At 40.8% G+C, this 22742-nt stretch overlaps 1 protein-coding gene across 2 annotated transcripts in view; it reads left to right on the forward strand.

The window, feature by feature from the left end:
• Nucleotides 1–22742, forward strand: part of RANBP17 (RAN binding protein 17) — a 227750-nt gene that overhangs the window by 34743 nt on the left and 170265 nt on the right. For both annotated transcript variants that reach the window (XM_028529018.2, XM_028529019.2), the window contains exons 13-14: nt 2952–3057; nt 10150–10285. In XM_028529018.2, the coding sequence (XP_028384819.1) occupies nt 2952–3057; nt 10150–10285 (242 nt within the window). The remainder of the gene's footprint in view (nt 1–2951; nt 3058–10149; nt 10286–22742) is intronic.

Consider the following 22742-nt stretch of genomic DNA (forward strand, 5'->3'; position numbering starts at 1 on the left):
TCTGTCAGCCACAGCACTTTCTCCACACACTGCACAAATCTCTTTTTTTTTGTATTTCAGTTGCATTTTTACCTTTCTTGAAAAAAGAAAGCATAATATGCTGAAAATGTGTATTTTCTTCCATCTGCAATATTAAAATGGCTGCCCCGAAATTGACCAATTTTGGTAAGTTTTTTTTTTTAACACATGCTGATACGACAGCTGTCACAATCTAACAAAATTGTTTCGAATGAAGTGTCAGACAACTAAGTGCTACTAGAGCCATCGTGCTGGAAAAACAAACAAACTTTTTGGCCAACCCAATGAAAAGAAAGATTCAGTTGTGAAACAAAGGACATGTATAAAGGACCTATGGGCAAAGACAAAGGGGGATAGGATTGAGGGTGGTAGGAGGGGGCAGTGGGTGGGGCAGGGGAAAGTGGTGGCAGGAAAATGGAGACAATTGTACTTGAACAACAGTAAAAAAAAAAAAAAAAGACCTGTTCCTATAAAATGATATTTCCTACAAAAGGGTAGTAGCTGTTCTCTGAAATATGAATGGAAATAACTGAACAGTAATAATGTACTAATGTTAAGTAAAGGTCTGTTTACTGAATAAAATAAGTGAGACTTGATTTTTGATTAATATAAATTTAAGGAGTTTTTATAGTTAGATATATAGTCTTAATAAAATGACATTTCAAAGTCTCTAATATAATACCTGATACATAAAAAATTTTAAATAAATATTTGTTCCCTTCTAGTCAAAAGGTCAAGGGGAAGGAATTTTTCCACCTTGTAAAGACATCTGTGGTCGACTAAAAAATGGTGGTTTCACATCATGAAAAACACGTAAGGCGGCTCCAGTTTGTGCCATCGTATGTGGTGGTATTCGGTTTCCTTTGTGCAGACCCAACACTTCAGTTAGTGTTGAACAAAGAAAATTATATGCTCTCGTTATGTGTGCTTTAATTTAGATGCTTAATGGCTTTTAATGTTACAAAATAAGTTTATTATTATATTACGATCTCATTTGTATTATATTGTCTTGCTCTTCCGTATTTGTGATGATACGGTCATGGCTTAGAAAACAATAATCCCTAGGAAGTAGGTCATTAACAGTAGTTAGCGATTACTGGTGATCTATGGTAATGACTGATTTCTTTGGGATTATTGCGGTTATAAACCATAATTACAGATTATTGCAGCAATAATTATTTTTTTAAAGGAAAAAATGTTCTGTGCTCGAACAGCTGCTAAAACAAGTGCCCTGAACATTAATGGAAAATTAAAATGGAAATTTAGTCTTATTATAGGATGAGATATTTTTAAAATTTATAGGTACATAACTCACGTGTTGCATATTTATTGAATATATTTCTAAATACAGTTTAGATTTATGGATTTATATGACTCTGTAAACTTTGTGGAAGTAATTCTGTAACCAAAGTAACTTTAACATTTATTAATTTGAATAGTGCCAGTCTACTTCCAAAGGTACAGGTAGAGGTATAATGTGTATGTAAGTAACACACTTGCACGTTGGTCACAGAGTGCTGAAGTGCATCAGGTCGCTTCCTAACACCTTCAGTTTCCTGCGTGAGCTTTTTTCCTGCTAGCCTTTTTCACAAACTACACATTAGTAAGTCACAAACTGCATTGCTTGATCAAACGAGTGATCTTATTCTTTTATTTAACCCGTTTCACACTGCTGACGCACAGGCTGCGTAGTTGGTCAGTTCTGATCCAGTCATTGCTGTTTCGGGACAGATTCAGGGGTGCAGGTACTCGTCGGGTCACGTTTCCGATCTGGGGGGGTGTTTGTCACCTCCGTGTGCTCGTGTCTCCAGAGGTTTGAATCCTCTGTCGGTCGGTTGTCGTGCAGTGACGACTGATAGTGTCCACAGGAAGATCAGGAGAATGTGTCCTTTTTCTGCTGCCTACTTATTCATCCTTCTTAAGTCTTCTTACAAGTGCGCACGCCCTCTGTTATTACTGTTCAACACCTTGTAAAAAACCCCAAACACCGTAGTTCACTTGAACAGGTTTCCTAAGACAGAAACATCATTGATTTCAGTATTGTGAATTAGCCTGGTCATCTTTGAAAAATTAGTCCCCAAGAAGAGCACAGAAGTTCTTTTTAGCAAGATAGTTGGCATGTTGTTAATTATTCATGAAGTTCTCAAAAGTCTCAGAGAACCTGTTACATAGATTGCTGAATCTAGAGATGTAAAGTAATACACCTTAAATAAAAACCACTTGATACAAATACCTCCATTTCTAAATGGTCAGCGCCAGCCGCCCCGGAGTAAGATTTGTGAAGACATGCGTGTGCCCCGTGCCCCCAGTGTGAAGCTGTTCAGTCCTGTCCTGCTGTTGCCCAGGACGTTAATTTGGTTGTCACACCATGTGAATTGCATGGTGGGAATCTTAGATTTTTAAAAATTGTGCATAAAAACACAAAGGGAATAGATTGTGACATTCTCAGCAGGGCTAATATTAAAAATGCTCGGACTGGCGCCGCCATGACACTGACCGCGCGGAAAAGGTCCCGGTGGTTGGATCGTCCCAGTGTGACTGACAGCCCTGGGTCTGGACGTTCCATTTGCGTTTTCGTGATCAAGTTTAACTTGAATCGTAAGTCTTCGGGGTGAATACGATTTTCTCTGCTTTATAAATGAAAACCGTATAAGATGTGAAGGGGTAAGTCACTTAAGCAAGATCACATAGCAAATCGGTCGAGCTGGGATTCAAACAGTGTCACCTGGCTGTGACATCTGGCATTTTCACTATTCCACTTAGTGCCTCGATGAACTTAAGACCCAGCTCTCCACACCGTGAAGAACTGAGCCCACAATCCTTTATCACATGTTTGGAGGAATAGATCATTTTACCAAGTTTGGAGTGTTCTGGAAAATCACACTTTCTTCCTACAGTACTTCATGAACATTTTTGCTCTTGTTATTTATCAGGACGTCTCGCGTGGCTGGTGTACTTAGTGGGGACAGTTGTCGGCGGAAGGTTAACCTACACCAGCACAGACGAACACGACGCTATGGATGGAGAATTATCCTGTCGGTGAGTAATGGCCGTGCGATTTGCAGAAATTTACTAAGCAGTTAAGAAACCGTGGCTGGACCGGTATTGTTAGCTAAATAAAGCATGTTATATCTGGCCTTTTCAGGAAGGTGTTCTTTTCCCTTTTCTTGATGAAAATACCAAGGCTTAGAGGTTAAGTGATTTGTAGATGCCTGTGGTAAGTTATGGTCGAATATATTTTAAACGTGTTTAAATAGTGCAACGAAGATTTAGGTTGCTTTTTATTTCTTGGGACCTGATGAAGCATGCCAAAGCGGTGTGTATCGGGCTGGTGGCAAAATTGGGGTGACGTACCTCTGGTCAGAAAGCAATGGAAAGCCAGTTACCTGATACAGGTTTCGTTCAGGATTACGGACTAGACTGCACCTCAGATACAGTGTTAATAAGAAGCAGTTCATGTTTCTGTTCTAACCTGAGGAGAATTCCTGTGTATGGATAATATGAGTGAGCTGGTTTCCTGTGTATTTTATTTTTAATGATGTCTTTATTAACCAAGTAATACGTGTTTTTGTTGAACCCTTAAAAATCCAAATGAAAAGTCGTATATTGAGTTGGACATAACTACTACCATCATTTTGGTAAAGACCTTGAGTCTTTTGACTCATGCTTGAGGGTATATGTACAGTACACCACATGTGTATTTTTCAACTTTGTAAAGCAAAAATTATATTACACTATTGTAAACTAAAATAGGAATACTAATAATAATACCTAATTCATTTGAACTATTACTAGGATTCAATGAGTTAATATTTTTTAAATGCTTAGAGCAATGCCTGGCAAATGGTAAGAACTATATTACTAAAAAAAAAAAACAAAAAAACCTCAAAACACTTTTTTTTATTTTTAAACACCGATGAAACAGTGACCAGTTGCCCCTCGTAGGTGTGTACTGCCGTGACCGGGACCCAGCCCCCAGCCTTTTGGTGCACGGGACGGCGCTCCCACTAACCCAGCCACCTGGCCAGGGAACATCACTTCTTTTTTAAAAAAGTCCAACATAATATTATGAACATTTCACCTACCGAGACATGAAATATTCTAAACTGAACCCTAATTTAAACTGGTGCTTGTTGGGGGGAATTTTAGGTCATTTCTCAGTTTTTCCTTGTTATAAACTACCTTAAGGTAAATATTCTTTTAGTTATATTTTCCCTTTCTTCCATACCCATTTCAACCTTTAAAGTAGCCCTTGTCATTGAAATTTGAACCCAAATGTAACATAAATATTTTTAGTTTCTCTTAAGGTGTGTATTGTTAATATTAAATTACTTGAAAATATGAATGTGGCATTCTTAAAATGCTTTGGTTCATTTTCAACCAAGCGAACAATTTGCCTACTTATTGACCTAGTTTAATTCTTAAAAGTTTTTGTCACCAAGTAGGGAAATACCCATTGGCCTGTTTTCCTGAGAAATATATAAGAGGGAGTAGACAAAAGAGGGTGTCTATTTGCCAAGTGGGAAAATTTATTTTCTGCTTAACCAGCACACATATGTAACTTTAAATAAGATTTGTTTTGTGTTTTAGTCTGCATGGTTTAGAAAACAGACCTTCGGTGAAGTTTATGGACTAGGGCTTTTTTGAGGGGTGGGGAGTAGGGTGCATTTTTAGAGAAGAAAGAATGAAGGAAAAGGAAGCGAGAGAAGAGAAAACAAATAAAGTCAGTCCTCACTATTCACAGACCTCATTGTTGCAAGCTGAGGTACTTGCTAAAATTTACCTGCACCCCAATCAGTCCTCAAGGTGCTGTTGTAGTTGCTCTTGGACGTGTGTGTGTGGTGGTGACCAATTTGAGTTGCTAGGTGCACACTTTCCTGGCTGAGCTGGATCAGGCGCTCGCCTTTTCCTCTTGGCTCTCATGCTGCAAATTGACCCTTTCTGCTCGCTGTGTAGTGCCATCATTTTTGCATTTTTGTGTTTTTTCGTTGGTGGTTTTGCTGTTTAAAATGGCCCTTCCAGCTGGCACCAAAGTGCTGGCTAGCGTTTCTAAGCACATAAAGGCTGTAACGTGCCTCAGAAAGAAAACACAAGCGTTTAGGTAAGCTTTATTTAGGCAAGTGGTAGTGCTACTGGCTGTGAGATCAGTGTTAATGAATCAAGTCTACATTAAATAGGGTGTCTTTAAAGACACACACACGCAGAACAAGGTGATGTGTGGACGGGCTGATGAGCACGGCGTGGCCGCAGTTCCTGGGGAGCCGGACCCTGCGTGTCCTTTGGGAGCATTGGTTCAGTGCTCTCTGAGTCGGTGCCCACGGCGACTTCACACGACAGAACCAGCGTGAGCAGTGGCCGTGGGCTGCAGGCGGCGGCGCGCCACACACCTGGTGGCCTCGGGCGTCTTCCCGGAAGGCCACTCGGGACCCCGTTCTGTGCCCCAAGGCAGTCTGTGGTGGTGGTGGTGGCGGGTGGAAACTAAGGGAAGGCGGTTTATCTGTCGGCTTATTTCCGTGTCCCGTTTCTCACTGGTTGAAATCTTCTCCTGGCGTGTTTCACTTTTCCATATCTCTTAGTTGTGTTCTCTGTCCTCTTTGAGGAGCCGCTGGGGAAGCCAGAACTTCTTCTGGTCCCGCTGAGTTGAGAGTGAGGGCTCGAGCTTCGGCAGGCCCGTCCTCTCCCCTGGGCGAGGCCTCGATGCGAACACGGGAGCCTGTGGGTCTTTTCTCGGCCGCCCGGCACGTGGCCGAGGCTGGGGTGGGGTGAGAAGCGGTGGCGGGCAGGCGGGCGTGGAAACGGAAGCGTGGGGCGTCTGCTGCCACTCCCCTCTTTGTCCAGAGAAACCACAGGCATGCATTTTAAAACGACATTTTTAAGTAAGAACGATGTTTCAGGCAGTGTTGTAAAACACCCACTTCACACGGAGAAGTTCCGAGTACCTGGAACTGTGGTGCTGTTTCCCTCTGCGTGCGGGCACGTGACGCCTTTGCAGCCCCCGGGAGAGCACGGCCCGCTTAGAAGACTGCGGAGCTCCTGCCAAAAACCTGTGTGCTGTGTTACCAGGAGCAGGTTAATATTCCTGAAAGCTCCCAATATTGTGATAATTATAATGAAAACAAATAAATGTACTTGTGCTCAGGCCACACAATTCTAATTAAATGAGGATAATTTCATAGTCATTTCAGTTTCATTCATCACGACCGGAGTGTAACCCTCCTGAGAGATTTCCCGGGATTCCGTCTCACCCGTCCTGCGCCCTCTCGCTCTGCCGGCGCCGGCAGAGTGGCTGCGTCTCTCCGGTCATTCTTCTGTCGCCCCGCCCTCTGTGCCTCCCAGGGCCCCACCTGCTCGTTTTCGTCATCCCTCCTCCTTCTTCAAAGACCTTGACGACTGTCTCAGAGTGTTGCTCTCTGTCCCAAACCCTGCTCTCTATCCGTAGAGGACTTGAACTTCTGTCCCATCAGATAATGACACTGTCCTCTTCATTCATCAGCTTCCAGTGGCTTCCCATCTCACAAGGGACAAATTCCAAAGTCCTTGTCATGGTCCAGAGCATCCTGCACTGCTTCTCTGAGCTGATTTCCTGTCCCTTCTAATTCAACGCAGCCACACTGGCCTGCTTGCCCTTTTTTGAGTGTTACCAGTGTTTTTCACTTGAGCGCCCCTGAACTTCCCCGTGCTGGGAGTGCTTTCTCTGTGTGTTCACACTGCACTCTCTCACTGCCCTCGGGTGTCGCCACCTCTGAGCTCCCTCTCCACAACTCCGTCCTTACCCTGCTTTCTTTATTCTTCTTCATGGTACTGTAACCTCTTGGCCTGTGTGTGTTTATTTCACAATAAGGCAATAAGGGAAGGAAGAAGCTTCATCTACTCTGTTCACTGCTCGGCACACCTTAACCCTGCTGAGATCCAGGGTTTTCCCTCATTTGTCGAGCGATGGTAGAAGAAGTCGCACACCTCTGTACGTAGGTACTGCTGTCAGTTAAGATACGTCTACATTTTCTACCTCAACTCAGCCCTCAGTGTTGCTCGGAGAGTCTATGTTGTTCTAGTAACTCTTGTCCTCTGGCTCCCAGACACCTGCAGGACTGTTGGGCATGCACGTCCGGTCCCACACGGGCCGCTGGCTCCTTGACTGAGATTCACCTCCCTCCCCTGCCCACTCACTTGCCTAAGCTTGAATCCTGGGAGTTACCTGGGAGTTATCCCTAAATTTTTCTGCTCTCACTGGCATCCATATAGTCATCGAATTCTGCCAGTCCTACCCTTTAGTTACCTCGATCAGTCCGGTTGTCTCCATCTCCCCTGCCTTTTTAGCCCCTGCGATCCTTCACCAGGATGTGTGCTGTAGACTTAAACGGACACCTCGCCTCGGCTCTGGCTTCCTGGAGTGCAGGTCTGACCATGTCAGTGCTTTCCTTAAACTCCGCGAGACTTTCTGTGGCCGTTGGGATGCAAGTCAACGTGGCTTACTGGGCTCTTCATGAGCTGGCTCCTGCCTGTCTCATTAGCCTCCTCTGCTGCCACTGACTGCTTTATAGCCATGCTGAACTTTCTTTCAGCTCTTAAATGAGCCATGCTTTTGCTTACCTTCCTAGATAGCTATATACTTTCCTCTTTCTCAACATTCTTTGTCCCATTCCATTCTAGAATGTTAGGAATCCTCACTCATTTCTTTGTTGTGTTTATTGTAGCACTGTCAGCCTTGATTCTAGTTGCATGTGTTATTGTTGTTCCTTGCATAGGCAGTAGATTTTTGGAGGACTGGGAATATATGTGTCTTGCTCATTGTTGTATTCTGACTTTCTAATACATACCAGTTATATAGTAAACCCTCAAATGTTTGTTGACTGAATAATTTTTTACTTGGATATGTAGGGGAATATAAAATGATTGTCCAAAGTTCATTTTGTTGTATTTGAAATGGTGTGCTTATACTTGGGTCAAAATAATTTAGTGATATATTTATCTTTTTATTCCCTCTGTGCTCTTTACCAAAAATAACGTAAGATAAAGAGAAAATAAATGTAGAACAATAAATTGAATCTGGAAGTAAATATTATATTTATAAAATACAAGTTTTGATCTTAAGCACTTGTTAGAGGTGGCCAAAAATCTTTGAAGTGCACGATGGCAGAGATTACTAGTTGTGCCATATGTCTTCTTCCCTTCTTCTGAAATAATAGAATACCTGATTGTGGCCACCTGAACAGAAGCTACATTTACTAGACTCTCTTGCAGCTAGGTATAGTTAAGCACCTGGGTTATGTTCAGCACTTGGATGTAAATGAATGCAGTGTGTGCAACATATGTGAACATAATGAGTAGAGTTGACGGAGCAGTGTTAGACCATGAAGTGATTATATGAATGAACAATAGGATGGAAGGAGCCTGAGTCCCTGATACACCGTGGAGCACCAGCTAGTCCTAGAGCACTGCCTTGGGTTTTTGCTTGAGAGATAAACATCTACATTGTTTAAGCAATTGTTATTTTGGATTTCAGGCACTTGAAGCTGAGCTTCTTGTACTCTACCAAAGCTTCTTTGGCAAGTGGATCGTGTGCCCTGCTGGGGACTCTTTTCTACTTTCCTGCTAGGGATGCGGTGCTGCCTAGGGAAATGCAAATCAGCATCCTAGTATGAGTTGTAAAGACACCTCAGCAAACTGTCTTTTGGTCTTATGTCTTCCTTGGATTTCAGAATGCATGCTATTAAAAGGAAATAAAAGTAAACGAGCAATTACATAGAATCAACAAAGAACTAGAGCAGGAAAAGGGAAGTCCTACTCAAATAATTTCATAGCAAGATATGCCTTAATTAAGCCACCTGAAATATCATCTGGATCCAGACACAGAGTTTGGTGTATGCATCTGTTTAGAATACATCGTCGTATTTGCCTGTCCATACATTTTTTAACATCCTGGAAAGGACACGTAAATGGTTACCAGTGCGTGTGTACATGTCTTGTGTGCATACATGGCGGGAAGCAGGTGGGTCAGGGCTTGCCGAGCTGCCTTCGTGCAGTTGGACGGGGAGGAAAAGGTGCCGCTTCCTCAGTGGCCTCTGCTTCTGTCTCTTAGAAAGATTCTAATGCTATGCTGGGTTTTGTCGGCACCAGGCACTTGGTTGCCATCCCCGGGACAGTTTAATGGTGATAGGTAGATAATAAAAAGGATTTCTTTTTTGAAAATTCTAGGCTAAACTTTTTATTATACTGAATTAAGTTTTTTTCCTCTAGGAAATTTAACTTAACCTTTAGTTTATTTATGATTTTCTGATCATAATAATAGCATACTTGTGTTAGAAATATTTGATTATGTTAATATAATCCTCTTATAATGTATTTCAGGTAAGATGTTTGTTATTCATAAAGAAAGTGATATAACTTGATGGGTGTACCTCTTAATATTTTTTGTATTTTGAATCATGGGACCCCGAAATATATTACTAAATAAAAATACAAGGTTTATTGAAAAAGTAAAACTCAAAACTATGTATTCAATGTCATTCTTTTATTTACTAAAATTTTATCTATACAGATATTAACATACATTATGTATTATATTCATAATAATCATATTTATTCATATCTGTGTATGTTATATATGTATATTATATGTGTTTATAACTTTTTAAAGTAAAATACTACATACATCTGTGTAGGCTTATATGCTTGTATGTATATATGTGTATGTATGTCTTAGGGAAAAAGATTAGAAGCAATTAGGCCAAATTGTAGTATCTCTTAGTGGTACAATTTTAGGTGGTTTTTAAAATAATTTCTTTATAGGTTCTAAGTCTTTATTTATTTCTTTTTAGACAGACGGGAAGGAAGAGAGAGAGGGGGATAGAAACTGTGATGTGCAAGAGAAATATAGATTGGTTGCCCAATTCGGGACCTGGCCCAAAACCCAGGCATGTGCCCTAGCTGGGAATCGAACCGGTGACCCTTCAGTTTGCAGGCTGGCACTCAGTCCACTGAGCCACACCAGCCAGGGCTCTTTATAAGTTTTTGTATGTTTCCACTTTTTACAGTAATTATGTATTACATTGGCAGTAAATGTTTTAATGTATATTTTAATGTTTTTCTAACAATTTTCACTGAAGCTTTTTTTCTTTCCTTCATGAAAAGAGTTTTTCAACTTATATCTTTAATGGATACCGGATTGCCTCAGAGTTCTAATGAGAAAATAGAGCTTGCAATTCTGTGGTTCTTGGATCAGTTTCGTAAAACATATGTCGGTGATCAACTTCAAAGAACCTCAAAGGTAGGTTTTTACTAGAGATTCAAAAAAAATGTTTTTGAAGAGGAGGAAAGATACTTACATGTAACAGCTTTGAGATGAATGCTATATGTGGGCAATTTCTACCTAAGAAATTTAATTGATCAATTGAAATCGATTAATTAATTGCCATGGAAAGCAATGGGAGATTAATTTGCTCATTTTATGCCTGGACTTACTACTTTCTTTGAAGATTGATAGACAGACATAGTGAATGTTTGTTATATGACTACTCATTAAATAGTTAAGGTTATGTTAAAGATCTCAGTGGATTTTGCCTTATTGCATTTCAAGGTTTAAAGCATACAATTAACTCTTTTAGTAGTTCTGGTTTTTTCTCTGGACACTTATTTATGTGACTTCCAGTATATTTTTTGCTCATTCCCCGACATTTTTACATAATAGATTATGACAACTAGGAGAGTTAGGCATGTCTTCGAGAGGTCACTGTTAAATTACCTGAGTGTGGAGAACACGTGTCCTCTGGTAGCTGGAGGCTGAGCATCAGCAGACAGAGACGACGGGAACCTAAGGTGCGGAGAGGGATGAGCGAGGGCGTGTACGTGAACCCAAACCGGATACTCAGCAGTGTTTGCGACGCTGAGTAAGATCTATGAGATTTTTTTTGTTCTTCCTGGAATAGTAACTCTGTCCAAACGCTCTGTAAGAAGTCTTAAGGATGGTCTTATCTTCTTTGGATTTATAGTTTGCGTTAGTAATGTGGAAGTATTCCCTATTTGAAAATTCTAGAAGAAGCTTTTTCTATTAAACTGGGCATTTTGTTCCCTGGGAGATTTAGTTTAACCTTCAGTTCACGTATGACTTTCTGTTAATAATGGCTGTATAGTAATGTGAAAAAAATATTTGATTTTGTTAAAATCATCCTTTAGTTCATTTCAGGTAGGTTTTTTTGTTTGCTTTTTAAGAAAGAGGTATAGCTTGGTGCTTTCTATGACAAACACATTGTGATATTTTATTTCTATTTATGATTGATATCAATAAAATTTTCTCAGAATTAAGCTGCTACTGAATGAGACCATTAGGGAGAAAAAAGAGTAGCTAGAATAAATGTATTAGGTTGAGACTAAGACAAATTAGCATCAGACAGAAATCATGTGTTATAAAATTTACATAGGGTGCCTCTTTTAAAATCCTAGATGTGTTACTCAGAAGTTGAGTGTAAATTGAATTATTAATTGTCTTGTTTTAAATGTACCCATAGAGTTTGTTTTTTTGCTTTTGCAAAAGCAGATACTCTGGAAACATTACTTATTCAATATCCATTTGGTCTGGGTCTTAAATCAGAACAGTATAATACAGAGTAGAAAAACCTTCAAATGTGTTTAAAGTACTGGAAAGAAATTTGTAAAACAAGAGTAGTAGTTTTAGGGCGATAGGACTTGGGAAGTACACAGAGGCATCTTTTAATATAAGGTAATTGTGAAAAAACGTATTGTGGAAGATCTCTTTTTCTGTTTTGAAAGAGCTTACACATTAGGAAAAAAATAAACATTATCAGACTAGTGTTGTTTCTTTGAGTAAAACTTTAATATTTTTGGTGTGTGCATCTCAGCCTGTTTTCAAAGAGAGTTTAGGCCTAAGTTGACGTTCTTTCTAAGGTATTTCTGCTGCATGACCCCAGAGTGAAACAAAACTTTCCGCTTTTTTTTTTCTCTGGCCCGTCTGCCAGTCTGCCCGAGTAGGAGCTGTTTTGGAGGTTGTTAGTATGTGCCCCGGCGCCCTTCCGGGAGCTCTTCGGGGCCTTTCCAGTCCTTTCAGCAAGCCGGAGAGGTTGGTCGTATTATTCCCATTTACAAATGAAAGGGCAGATGGAGACATTTATACGTTCTCCACATACTGTTTTTCTGGCATCCAACTAAGAAAGACTAGAGGGAAAATATTTTGGGGGTGAGTGTATTGTTGCATTTCCAATTGTGTCAAAAAAGAGGAGAGTGTTAGGTAACAGCAGGTGAATAATGTTGAGTTTAGTGTGCACTTACTTTGTACCAGGAACTGTGTTAAACACTCATAAGCATTGTTTCATTTCATTAGATTACGTAGAATACGACCTAGCAGAGCTCTTCCCGGCCTCTTGTCTGCATGTGACCAGTCTCATGCTTCAGTACTCCACACTCGTACTGCATGCGGTGTGTGCCGAGCGCTTTCCGCTCCTTCAGAATTCTGCGTTCTCTGTCTGTTTCGGGCCTTTGCACAAGATGTTTCTTCTGCCTCGGACATATTTCTTTTGAATCCAACTTCTACCTCCCTGCCTTTCTCTGCTAACTCCTATTTATCTTTCACATCAGACTGCCATCCTGTAGAGTGGCCTTCTTAAATTCTGGGAGAATTTCTTTTCACTGTGTTTCCTGTTTTAGCATCATCACATTGCACTGTAATTACCTATGTTAGTAAAACATACGTGGACTGTAATTTGGGTTAGAACTGTGTCTGCCTTTTTTATTGTTTTCACCTCCAAGTGCCGGGCATATTGCTTGTCTGCTCTCTACCACATAGTGGCTGAGTGTATATATTTAGCAGAATTCCACAGAAAATAGATCTGGACCTTCTGATACAATGCTTTCAGGTAATTAAGGATAATAAAGGAAAATGATGCTGACTCCTGTGAAATTATTGGGCAGTTTTAAATGAGGTATACTGTTAAGCATCTTGAAAACTGTACAAAAGGCTACACATGCAAATAAAATGATTTATAGAAATCAGTGTTTCAGGAACTAAGGTGGAGTCATTGAAGAGTCCTCAGCGATGCACTGAAGTGCGTCCGTACGTGAGACGGAACCATCGATGGTAGCTGCGGGCGTCTGTCTAATGGCTAGTCTCTGCCAAAGACTCTGCACAGCACTTGACAAGCGTCTAATTTTATTTCACAAAAACTCTGCACAAATAGATACTGTTATTAACACCCGCTCCCACCTCTTTATACATATATGGAGGCTGAGGCTTGGGATGGTTCATTATTGTGCTTAACTGGTTGAACTGGATTTGAACCCAGGAGACCTACTAATAGAGCCTGTGCTATCAACCCCTTTGCTAGACCGGCAGAAAGAAGGCTCAAAAGTACTAAAACCAGGAATGAAATAGGAAACATTACTGTTGACCTTTCAGAAATAAAAAGGATTATAATGGAATATTGTGAATAGTTAATACCAAGTTAGATAACTTAGATGAAATCAACAAATTCCTAGAAAGATATAAACCACTGGAGCTGATTCAAGAAGTCATAGAAATCTGAACAGACGTACGACGACTTGAGATTGAATCAGTAATCGGAGATGACCCACAAAGAGCCCAGGCCCTGGCGGCTTCCCTCAGGAGCTCCAGCAAACATTCAGAGAATTAATACCAATTCTTCGTACATGCGTCCAAAAAACTGAAAGATGAGGTAACATTTCCCAGCTCATTCTAAGAGGCAAGTTTACCCTGATACCAGAACCATACAAATGCATCGTAAAAAAGAAAAATACTCAACAATATATCTTATGAATAGAGATGAAAACACTCGAAAAATATGAACAAACTGAATCCAGCAACTGATAAATGCTTTCCCTTGTGATCAGGAGCCAGACAAGAATTTCTCTTGTGCTAAACATTAGAGGTTCTGGGCAGGGAAATTTGGCCCCAAGATGAAACTAAAGGTACCCGGATTGGAAAGGAGGAGGTAAAGCAGTCCCTGTTCACAAATGGCATGCGCTTTTATATTGAAAATCCTCAGGATCCACTAAAAATAATTAGAAGTAATAAAAAACATCAGTAAGTTTGCAGGACAGAAGATCACTATAAAAATCAATAGAATTTCTTTACACTTGAAGTAACCCACCCGGAAGTGAACAAAACGCTCCATTTTACAGTAGCATAAAAAATGAAATACTTAGGAATAAATTTCACAAAAGTGTAAAACTTATGAACTGAAAACCAAAAAGCATTGTCGGAGCAAACTGAAGAAAATATAGTGAGTGGAAAGCTGTCCCATGGTCATCAATCGGAAGACCTAGTATTATTAGGATGGCGTGACTCCCCAGCTGACCCACAGCTTCGACACCGTGTCAGAGTCCTAGCTGTCTTCTTTGCAGGAATTGACAAGCTCATCCTAAGATTCATACGGGAATTTAAAATACCAAGAATACCCAAAACAGTCTTGAAAAAGAACACTACCTTCTCAATTTCCACACTTAATAATAATCAGACAGTGTGTGGTACTGCCATAATTATTGACATATAGGCCACTGAAAACCCAGGTAGAAACCCGCACATTGGCAGGCAGTTTATTTCGAGAGAGATGCCAAGACAGTCCAATGATGAAAGAATCATCTTTCCAACAGACGATGCTGGGGAAACAGCCACAGGCAAAAGAAGGAAGTGAACCCCTATCTCCCATCACACACAAAAACTATGTCAAAATGAATAGGACTTAAATGTAACAGTTAAAGCTATGAAACTCTTAGAAGAAAACATAGGAGTAAATCTTTATGACTTTGGGTCAGGCAGTGATTTCTTAGATACAACACCAAAAGCACAAGCAACCAAAGGAAAAAATAGATACAATGAACTTCATTAACAATTAAAAACTTTTGTGCAAAAAGGACACCATCAAGAAAGTAAAAACACAACCCACTGAGTGGGAGAAAATACATGCAAATCATTTCTCTGATGAGGGCCTTGAATCTAAAAATATATAAAGAGCTCTTAAAGCTCAATAATAAAGAGATAACCCAATTTAAAATGGAAAAAGGATTTGAATAGGCATACACATGGTCAGTAAGCGCGTGAAAGGATGTGTAACATCACTATAATTCATGGGAAATTTATGTCAGTACTGTAATGAGATACCACCTCGCGCCCCCTAGGAGGGATGTGATCACACAAGCGGGTACTAGCAGATCTTGGCGAGGGTGTGGAGAGGTTAGACCGGTTCCCATAGCGCTGCTGGGGATGTGAAGTGGTACAACTAGTTCGGAAAACAGTCCGGCAGCTCTTCAGAAGGGTAAGCGTGGAGTTACTGTGTGATTCAGGGGTTCCAGTCGTCGTTTATCCCCAGGAGAAACGGAAACACGCATCCACACAAACTCGTCACAGGAGCATTATTTCTGGTAGCCACAAGGAAGAAAAGACCCAATGTCCATCAACGGAAGAACACATAAATGTGGTGTGTACAGAAGTGAAATATTATTTGGCTCATAAGTGGGAATGAAGTATTACTACAATATGGATGATCCTTGAAAACATATTGCTAAGTGAAGGAAGCCAGCCACAAAAGAACAAATAGGTGACTTCATTTATGTGAAATTACTGGAATAGGCAAATCTATGGAAACAGAAATTTGATTATTGGTTGCCTAGGAAAGGTATCGCTTAGTGGTGTTGAAAATATTCTAAAATTGATTGCAGATGCCTGAGGTTATACTAAAAACCACTAAATTGTATGCTTTAAATGTCTGAATTTAGGTGAACGGTTTTCAGCTACTACCAAAATAAGACAAAAACTCACTTTTAGAATGAGGGAAAGAGGTAAGCAAATATATCAAAAGAAGTTATCTAAGTGGCCAATAATCACATAAAAACATTCTCAACGTTGTTAATCATCAGTGAAATCTAATGAAATGCCAGTATATTCCTGCCACAATGGCTAGACGTGAAAAAGACTGATCAAACCAAGCCTTGATGACGGTGTGGAATACACGGAACAACCATATGTTGTTGGCGGAGGTGTAAATGTCACCTTTTTGGAAAACCATTTGAGGTATCTACTAACATTGACCATAGCCTACCCTGTAACTCATTCGTTTCATTCTTAGGTATAAATCCAGAAGAGATGGGTTTACATACCCATCAACTGACATGTATAAGAATGTTCATAGCAGCTTCATGTATAACATCCAAGAACTGGAAACCCATGTCTGTCGACATTCGAATGGACAAATGAATGAACATGTAGCCACACGATGTAGTATTACACAGCAATGAAAGAAAAGAAAAAACATTTTGCTACATGTAAAAATTTGGGTAAATTTATGATAGTCAATTTAACCATGAAGATAAATGAAAAAAGTTAGACACAAGTGTATAGACTTGATGATTCTACTTCATTTCCTCACAGTCCAAACCGACTTGTGGGGACAGAGCTCAGGAGGGCGGCCGCGTTTGAGGAGGGAGAACCTGTGGGCAGGAGAAGCTGGGCGAGGAAGCCGTCTGGGGAGCCGTAAATACTGCCTCTTGATGAGAGCCACACGAGTGTATACATATGTAAACATGCACTCAGCTTATAATTATCGTTTAAGTACCTTATTGTGTGTATGTTATACCCCAACAATAGGAGAGAGAAATAAGAAAAGGAGGCAATTGAGGAAGTCGAAAGAGTGGATTAGTAAGATATTGGTTCCAGCAAGAGGAAATGAATGAATACTAGAAAGTTTTTGCAATGAAGGATAAGAGACTTTTATGCTGATTGAAAAGCACTGTGCTGGGCTCCGGCAAAGTGAGCGAGAGAAGACCCTTCTCAGGGCGCACCACTGGGAACTCACATGATCGGGGAGGGAAGCGTGGACCCTGAGAGCTCCCAGAGAGACGGAGCGGGTCCCGTTCACAAGGCTGGGAATGGCCGTTACATCGGCCTTCTCAGCTGCAACCCTGAACTGAAAGACAGTGGAACAGTGTCCTCGAGGTTTTGAGAAAAACTGAATTGCAACCTGGAATTTTATATCTAGTCAAACTTAGCACATTTCTGGTCAAAGCCTCAAACTCTGCTTCCCGTACACTCTGGACCGTGAAGCTCCTGGGAGGTGTGTTCCGCCAAACCAAGAGCAGAGCCAGACACGAGGAGGAAGGTGTGGGGTCTGGGAGTCGGGGGTCCAACGCAGGAGGGGGGCAGGGGGATTTCCTACGCGGTGGCAGAGGGAGGGTCTAGCACCACGGCCGAACCTCCAGCAGAGGGACCCGTCAGTTTAGACTGGAACCGGTGGGAGGTCATTGGTTTCTCTTTTCTTTTGTAAAGGAACTGGTCGACTCCCAGAGGTGCTGGAGCCCGTGGAGAGGAGCTGAAGGGTTTTCCAGATCAGGAAGAGAGTTCAAGGATCGGTTTGCAATCGGTAGAAACATAGAAAACGCAGGGAGTTCGTAAGTGAGTCAAACTAAACGTTTGCACAAGAAATGAAATCCAGTTATAGTAGAACTATGTAGCTTAGTTCTGAGTGATAGCTCCATTGTCATAAATACGTGAGGGAGTCGAGATAATGTCTAAAATTCAAACTTCAAGAAGTAGGTGGATCAGCATGTTATTTAGAAGAATGGATGGAAATAGTGAAGGAAATAGCTGAAAGAGTCTAAAGTGGGTGTCCTGAGTGTCGGAGTCAGACGTGTGGAGGAGCATGTCAGAAGACAGCAGGCTCTTCGCTGTGACTCTCTGGTTTCCCAGTGACGTAGATGTGTAACTTTATAGAAGTGCCAACTAATGTGGACAACTGCACCGTCACTTTGTACGTGCGGTGATAATGGTAAGCGCGTGGTGTCGTGGGGGCGCAGAGCCCCTGAGCATAGAGCCGGCGTATGGGAAAGGGTTTTCTCAGAGGGGACAGGAGACACAGGGGACACCCGGGGCAGGCAACACATGGCAATCACATGCAGCCTGCCTGTTGGTGAGCACACCAGGAGTCTTGGTGGACGGGCAGTGTAGCAAATTCTGCAGTGAATAGTTTGTCGACTAAGTGGATCATTTCTGAGATAGACAAATAATCTGTTCTGGACTTCACTAACGGCATAATCACACTAAGCCATTTTATTTTGTAATAAAATGTACTAATCAAAAGTGTCGCTGATTGGCAAACTGTATAGGTAAATAGATCACCCACTTAAAATATTAGGATGCAATTTAAAACATTAAAACTCTACTAAATACAATAGAGTATTTTTAGGGTATATCAGAATTTTTGCAGTATTTTTTTTGTATTCATCAGTTCTCTGGTGAATATTAGTGCTTTCTGTGATCTCATGTAGAAGATGCCACCAGTTACCATAATTATTCATGACTTCAGTTTATTGAGGCCAGTTATAAATACTACATTTTTATATTTGATGTCCGTTCATTTTGGGGGGAAAAGTTTGTTTAAATTTTCAATCCAATTAAAATTAGAATTAAAAACTTAAAATTAAATATGGAAGAACCCTTTCAAACACACACACACGTGCAACTTGGCTTCTGAATAGTTACTGAGGGTTCAAAGTTTTGTCCTTAGTTTTTAAATCCTTTTTTTTTTAATTCAAACCTACCCTACCATAAACATCAGTTTTGCTTTGGTTGGTAACAAAAATCTCACCCATAAATGAAATTCCAAAAGTTAGTTAACATGTGGTTCTTTAGACCTTGGAGTGTATTTTCCTTTAAAAACAGATCCCCAAAGAGCTACTTAATCAGTGATACTGATAAGCTGTCGTATTCATAGACGGTGTCTGAGTTTTGGCCTCTTAAACGGAGGCATCAGAAATGGGGGAGAAAGTTCCCCTTCCCTCTTAGGACTTAAAATCTGAAGTAGGCAAGACAGCCTCAGAGACTTTCCTCCCCTTCCCTCCCAACATTTCCAAGTTACCTTTCTGGAAGGTCCTCAAGGCACTGGGGAGGTGGTGGCGCCTGAGGAGGTGAAGACAGCCTAGTAGTTTACGAGCAGGGTGGCCGGCATTCAGATTGGCCTGGGGTGGCCTGGGAGGATGCTTGTCCCGCTGTAACTGATAGTTCATTGCTCTGCCTTTCATTCTCAAAGGTGTCCCTGGGTGGGTAATAAATTATAAACTTTATTTATAAGTTACATGTTCGTAAACAGGATAGTGCAGTAATTCATAAATGGGAAATAGTTTTGCTAAGCCTAGGCCACGGATCCTTTTGACTCTCTGGCTCTCCACACCTGAGAAAAAGCCTTGTGTATAAGCATCGTGAACTAGTGATATATAAGCACATCGTAGCCTTGTAATTCCGTGGAGTGACTGGGAATTTACATTAAGACAGTAAGTGCCCGTTGATGTACTTCTCAGTTACTCAAAACAGGAATGGGAATGCTTCCACTTCCAGGCACTATCTTCGCATACAGGCTCTTCCGTTGTGTGCGCTCCCTGCACCTGCGAGCCGGCTCTCCTCCTGCGGTCGCGCACCCGCACGGAGCAGCAGATGGCATTCTCTCCCTGCAGTTGTCAGGTTCCCGGGCACCGATCGTTCCTCACAGCCGCTGGGAAACCGAGCGGGAAAGCACTCGGACAGTGAAGCAGACACATACCGTAAGAGTGACTGCAGTAACTGGCTGCTGTAACTGGAAGTGCAATCCAATGTCGAAATAACGAGCTTGCTGCTTTTGTGGGCACTTGGATATATTTCAGTTGGCAAAACGTGTCTTTGTGCTTGATAACACTTTTAGGGGAAAGCATTTAGGAAATTCAGTCGCAAGAAAACTGTCTCGTGCATAGATTTTTCACTTGGGTGAAAGATAAGGAGCAGCTTGAAAACTTTTTAAACATTTAAAACATTTAAAATATGTTAGTGTAGTAAGTATATCATGCAGGTTTAGGGAAAGAGTACCTAGAACAGTTAAGATCATCTTTTCACATTTGAGTGTTAGAGGATAATGATCAATGACTTTTGGAATTTTCACCAGGTGTTTTAAAACTTTTGAACTTTAATTATATGCTGTTTTCACATTTACTGTGTAAATATATCGTAATCTGTTGCTGTGATAGAGTGTTATTGGAGCTAGCTAGGTTTCCCTTCTTAGAGAATGGTTAGTGCTTACAGTCCAAGGTAATGCTTACATTGCTATATTTTATTGGTCAGGGATTTGTTTTTCAATTATCAAAATACATCTAATACATATAACACATCAGTATTCATATAGGCTCCTTTTTATAAAGATTTTATTTATTTTTAGAGAGAGGGGAAGGGAGGGAGAAAGAGAGAGAGAGAAACATCCAGCGGTTGCCCCTCTCACAGGCCACGACCAGGGACCAGACCCGCCCCAGGCACGTGCCCTGACTGGGAAGCCACTGTGACCTTCTGCTTTGGGGGAATGTTGTCCAACCAGCTGAGCCGGATACGCTCTTCTTAACAAAGATAATTTCTTTATACCCTTTCCCACTTAATTTATCTTATGTGATAATATATATTAGCTGTTTTAAACAGCCACATTCTATGCTTAACAGAAAGGTGAACACAGCACATAGAAAGCCTACTTATTTTATTTTTAAGATGTCTTCGCTTTATAAATGGATTTGCCAGTTTATACTTTGAAGTATGAACTCCCTAAGTGCATTTAAGTGTCCACTCAAGAGCATTAAGTAGTAGACAAGGAAGTTTAGAGCAGAAAAACCTAAAGTTAAAATCTTAGCTGTCATTAATAATTGAAATGATGATGCAAAAGAAATACAGGATTTAAACGGGAAAACATGGGACTAGACTTTTTAAACTGATTTGTATTACTTATTGTTTATTACACTATTTGGCATTATTTGGCACCAAATCTCACGTGACTTGCGTGTCATTTTGTAACTCCTCATACATGCGTGTGTTGGACACTCACTGTCTCCGTCGTGCCCGCGTGTGTGCGACGCTGGAGCAGTGTGAAGGTAACGGTTCTTTGTGGCCACTAGACAGCGTGCACGCTTACCCACAGAGAATTTTCGGTCTATACTTTCTCCTGCCTTTCATTTATTTTTAATGATCATAAAGTCTAAGGCGTTTTAAAGTCTGACGTCCGTGGACAATATGCACCAAGTGCAAACTCCCCGTGCACTCACAGATTGTGAGTGACGTGCTGTGGATTGTTCTCTTGCTTAATTTTTTAAGAGGAAGATGGAAGGTAATAATTTCTTCTGGTGGCGACTTGTAAGTTTTCTGCCTCAGATGTATGTATCCCAACTTACCTTCTGACGTTTGACGTTTTTCTAATGACTTAAAGAAACCGTTGTGTTGAGAATAAACAAAATATCATGCGGTGTGTAACAGAGATCTGTCTTTGGAGAATTTCAGCGCACTCTAAATTTAACGAAGTTTTACTTTTTAGATTTTGCAGCTCAGAAATTCCTTTTCTGCCCTCACTGGTCTGTAGTTTTTCTTAATGGTCATCAAGTTTTGTGGAAATCATGGCACAAGATGATCTTCTCCCAAATCAAAATGTGAAGCATACAATAGACCACCGTTTCCTTAAGAAGGATTTCCCGTGATTTAATTACGTGTGTCTGCAGTTCCTTTTGTGTATATATATCACACATATGTATATGTGTGTGTATATATGTATCACTTATACACACATACACAGACATACACAACATACATACACACGTGCACACACACGGTGTGTGCATTTATTTGATAGCTCTTGCTTCTAGGATAATGAAAATGTAGAGGCTCTACTGAAGACCTCATCGGACCCGTTGTATGGGAGAGATGGGCTACCTAGGTAATGGGAGCTTGGGGTGGAGTCGGCTCTCTTACAAATATTTGAGTTCTCAAAAGAAGCCCATCTGTAAAAATGTATTACTGACATTGGCATTTCAGCAACAGAGGTGTGTGTAAATCTTCCGCTAGGTTTCTGTCCAAAATGTGCACACCTGTGATGCTGATGCTAAAATTATTTCTCTTTCTTATTACTTAGTGTCAAAGTGGTTATCAGTGAGGGTCTCTTACTGCGCCCCTGAAAGTACTGTCTTCCTTCTGCTCATAATTGCTTTCAGGAGCTCACTTGGAGGGAGTGGGGATGAGATAGGATCCATCCTACTTCTGCCGCCAAGACCCCGAAGCGGCTCCAAATGTGTAAATAAGCCACCCCACGTCTTTGTGTCTTTTGCTTCAAGGAATGCTTAACACCTATTAGGTATTTGTGATGATCAGCTGGAATGATAATAAAAGTCATTTTAGTTACCAATTTGTGAGTCAATATGGTTGAAATATTTCCAATAGAGTTTCAGGCTTTGAAATAGGAATCCTATAGGGCCATGCGTTCCCTACAAAGGTGAGTGAGGAATATCATGCATTTTTAATCATTAAACAATTTAAACCATTTACTCGTTCTTTATAAGTTCTCTATATCAATCACTTTATCACTTCTGTACAAATATGTTGTGCATTTTTATAGGATAAGGATAAGAAAGTAAATAAACATAGGATATTACTTTCAAGGCACACCAGTATTTGAAGAATAGTACAGAAGAGATATAAAATATTAATTTGCTCTCTAAATTAAAATGACAGTCAGTGTAGTCTTTTAGTTCTTTAAATATCTTCAGACTCGTTCTGGTCGCGTCTGTCGGGGAGACCCAGCGGCAGCCAGTCCCCAGGGCTCACCTGTGCCTGCGTCTGAACGGCGCCCCCTTTGTTCAGATGATACTTCCAGGCGCTTGTTCAGACTGCAGCGTAGTAGGCAGTTTATTGAATGAATCTGATTAAATGTGTTGTCAAA

Source organism: Phyllostomus discolor, chromosome 13 (genome assembly GCF_004126475.2).
Source record: "Phyllostomus discolor isolate MPI-MPIP mPhyDis1 chromosome 13, mPhyDis1.pri.v3, whole genome shotgun sequence".
Classification (NCBI taxonomy): domain Eukaryota; kingdom Metazoa; phylum Chordata; class Mammalia; order Chiroptera; family Phyllostomidae; genus Phyllostomus; species Phyllostomus discolor.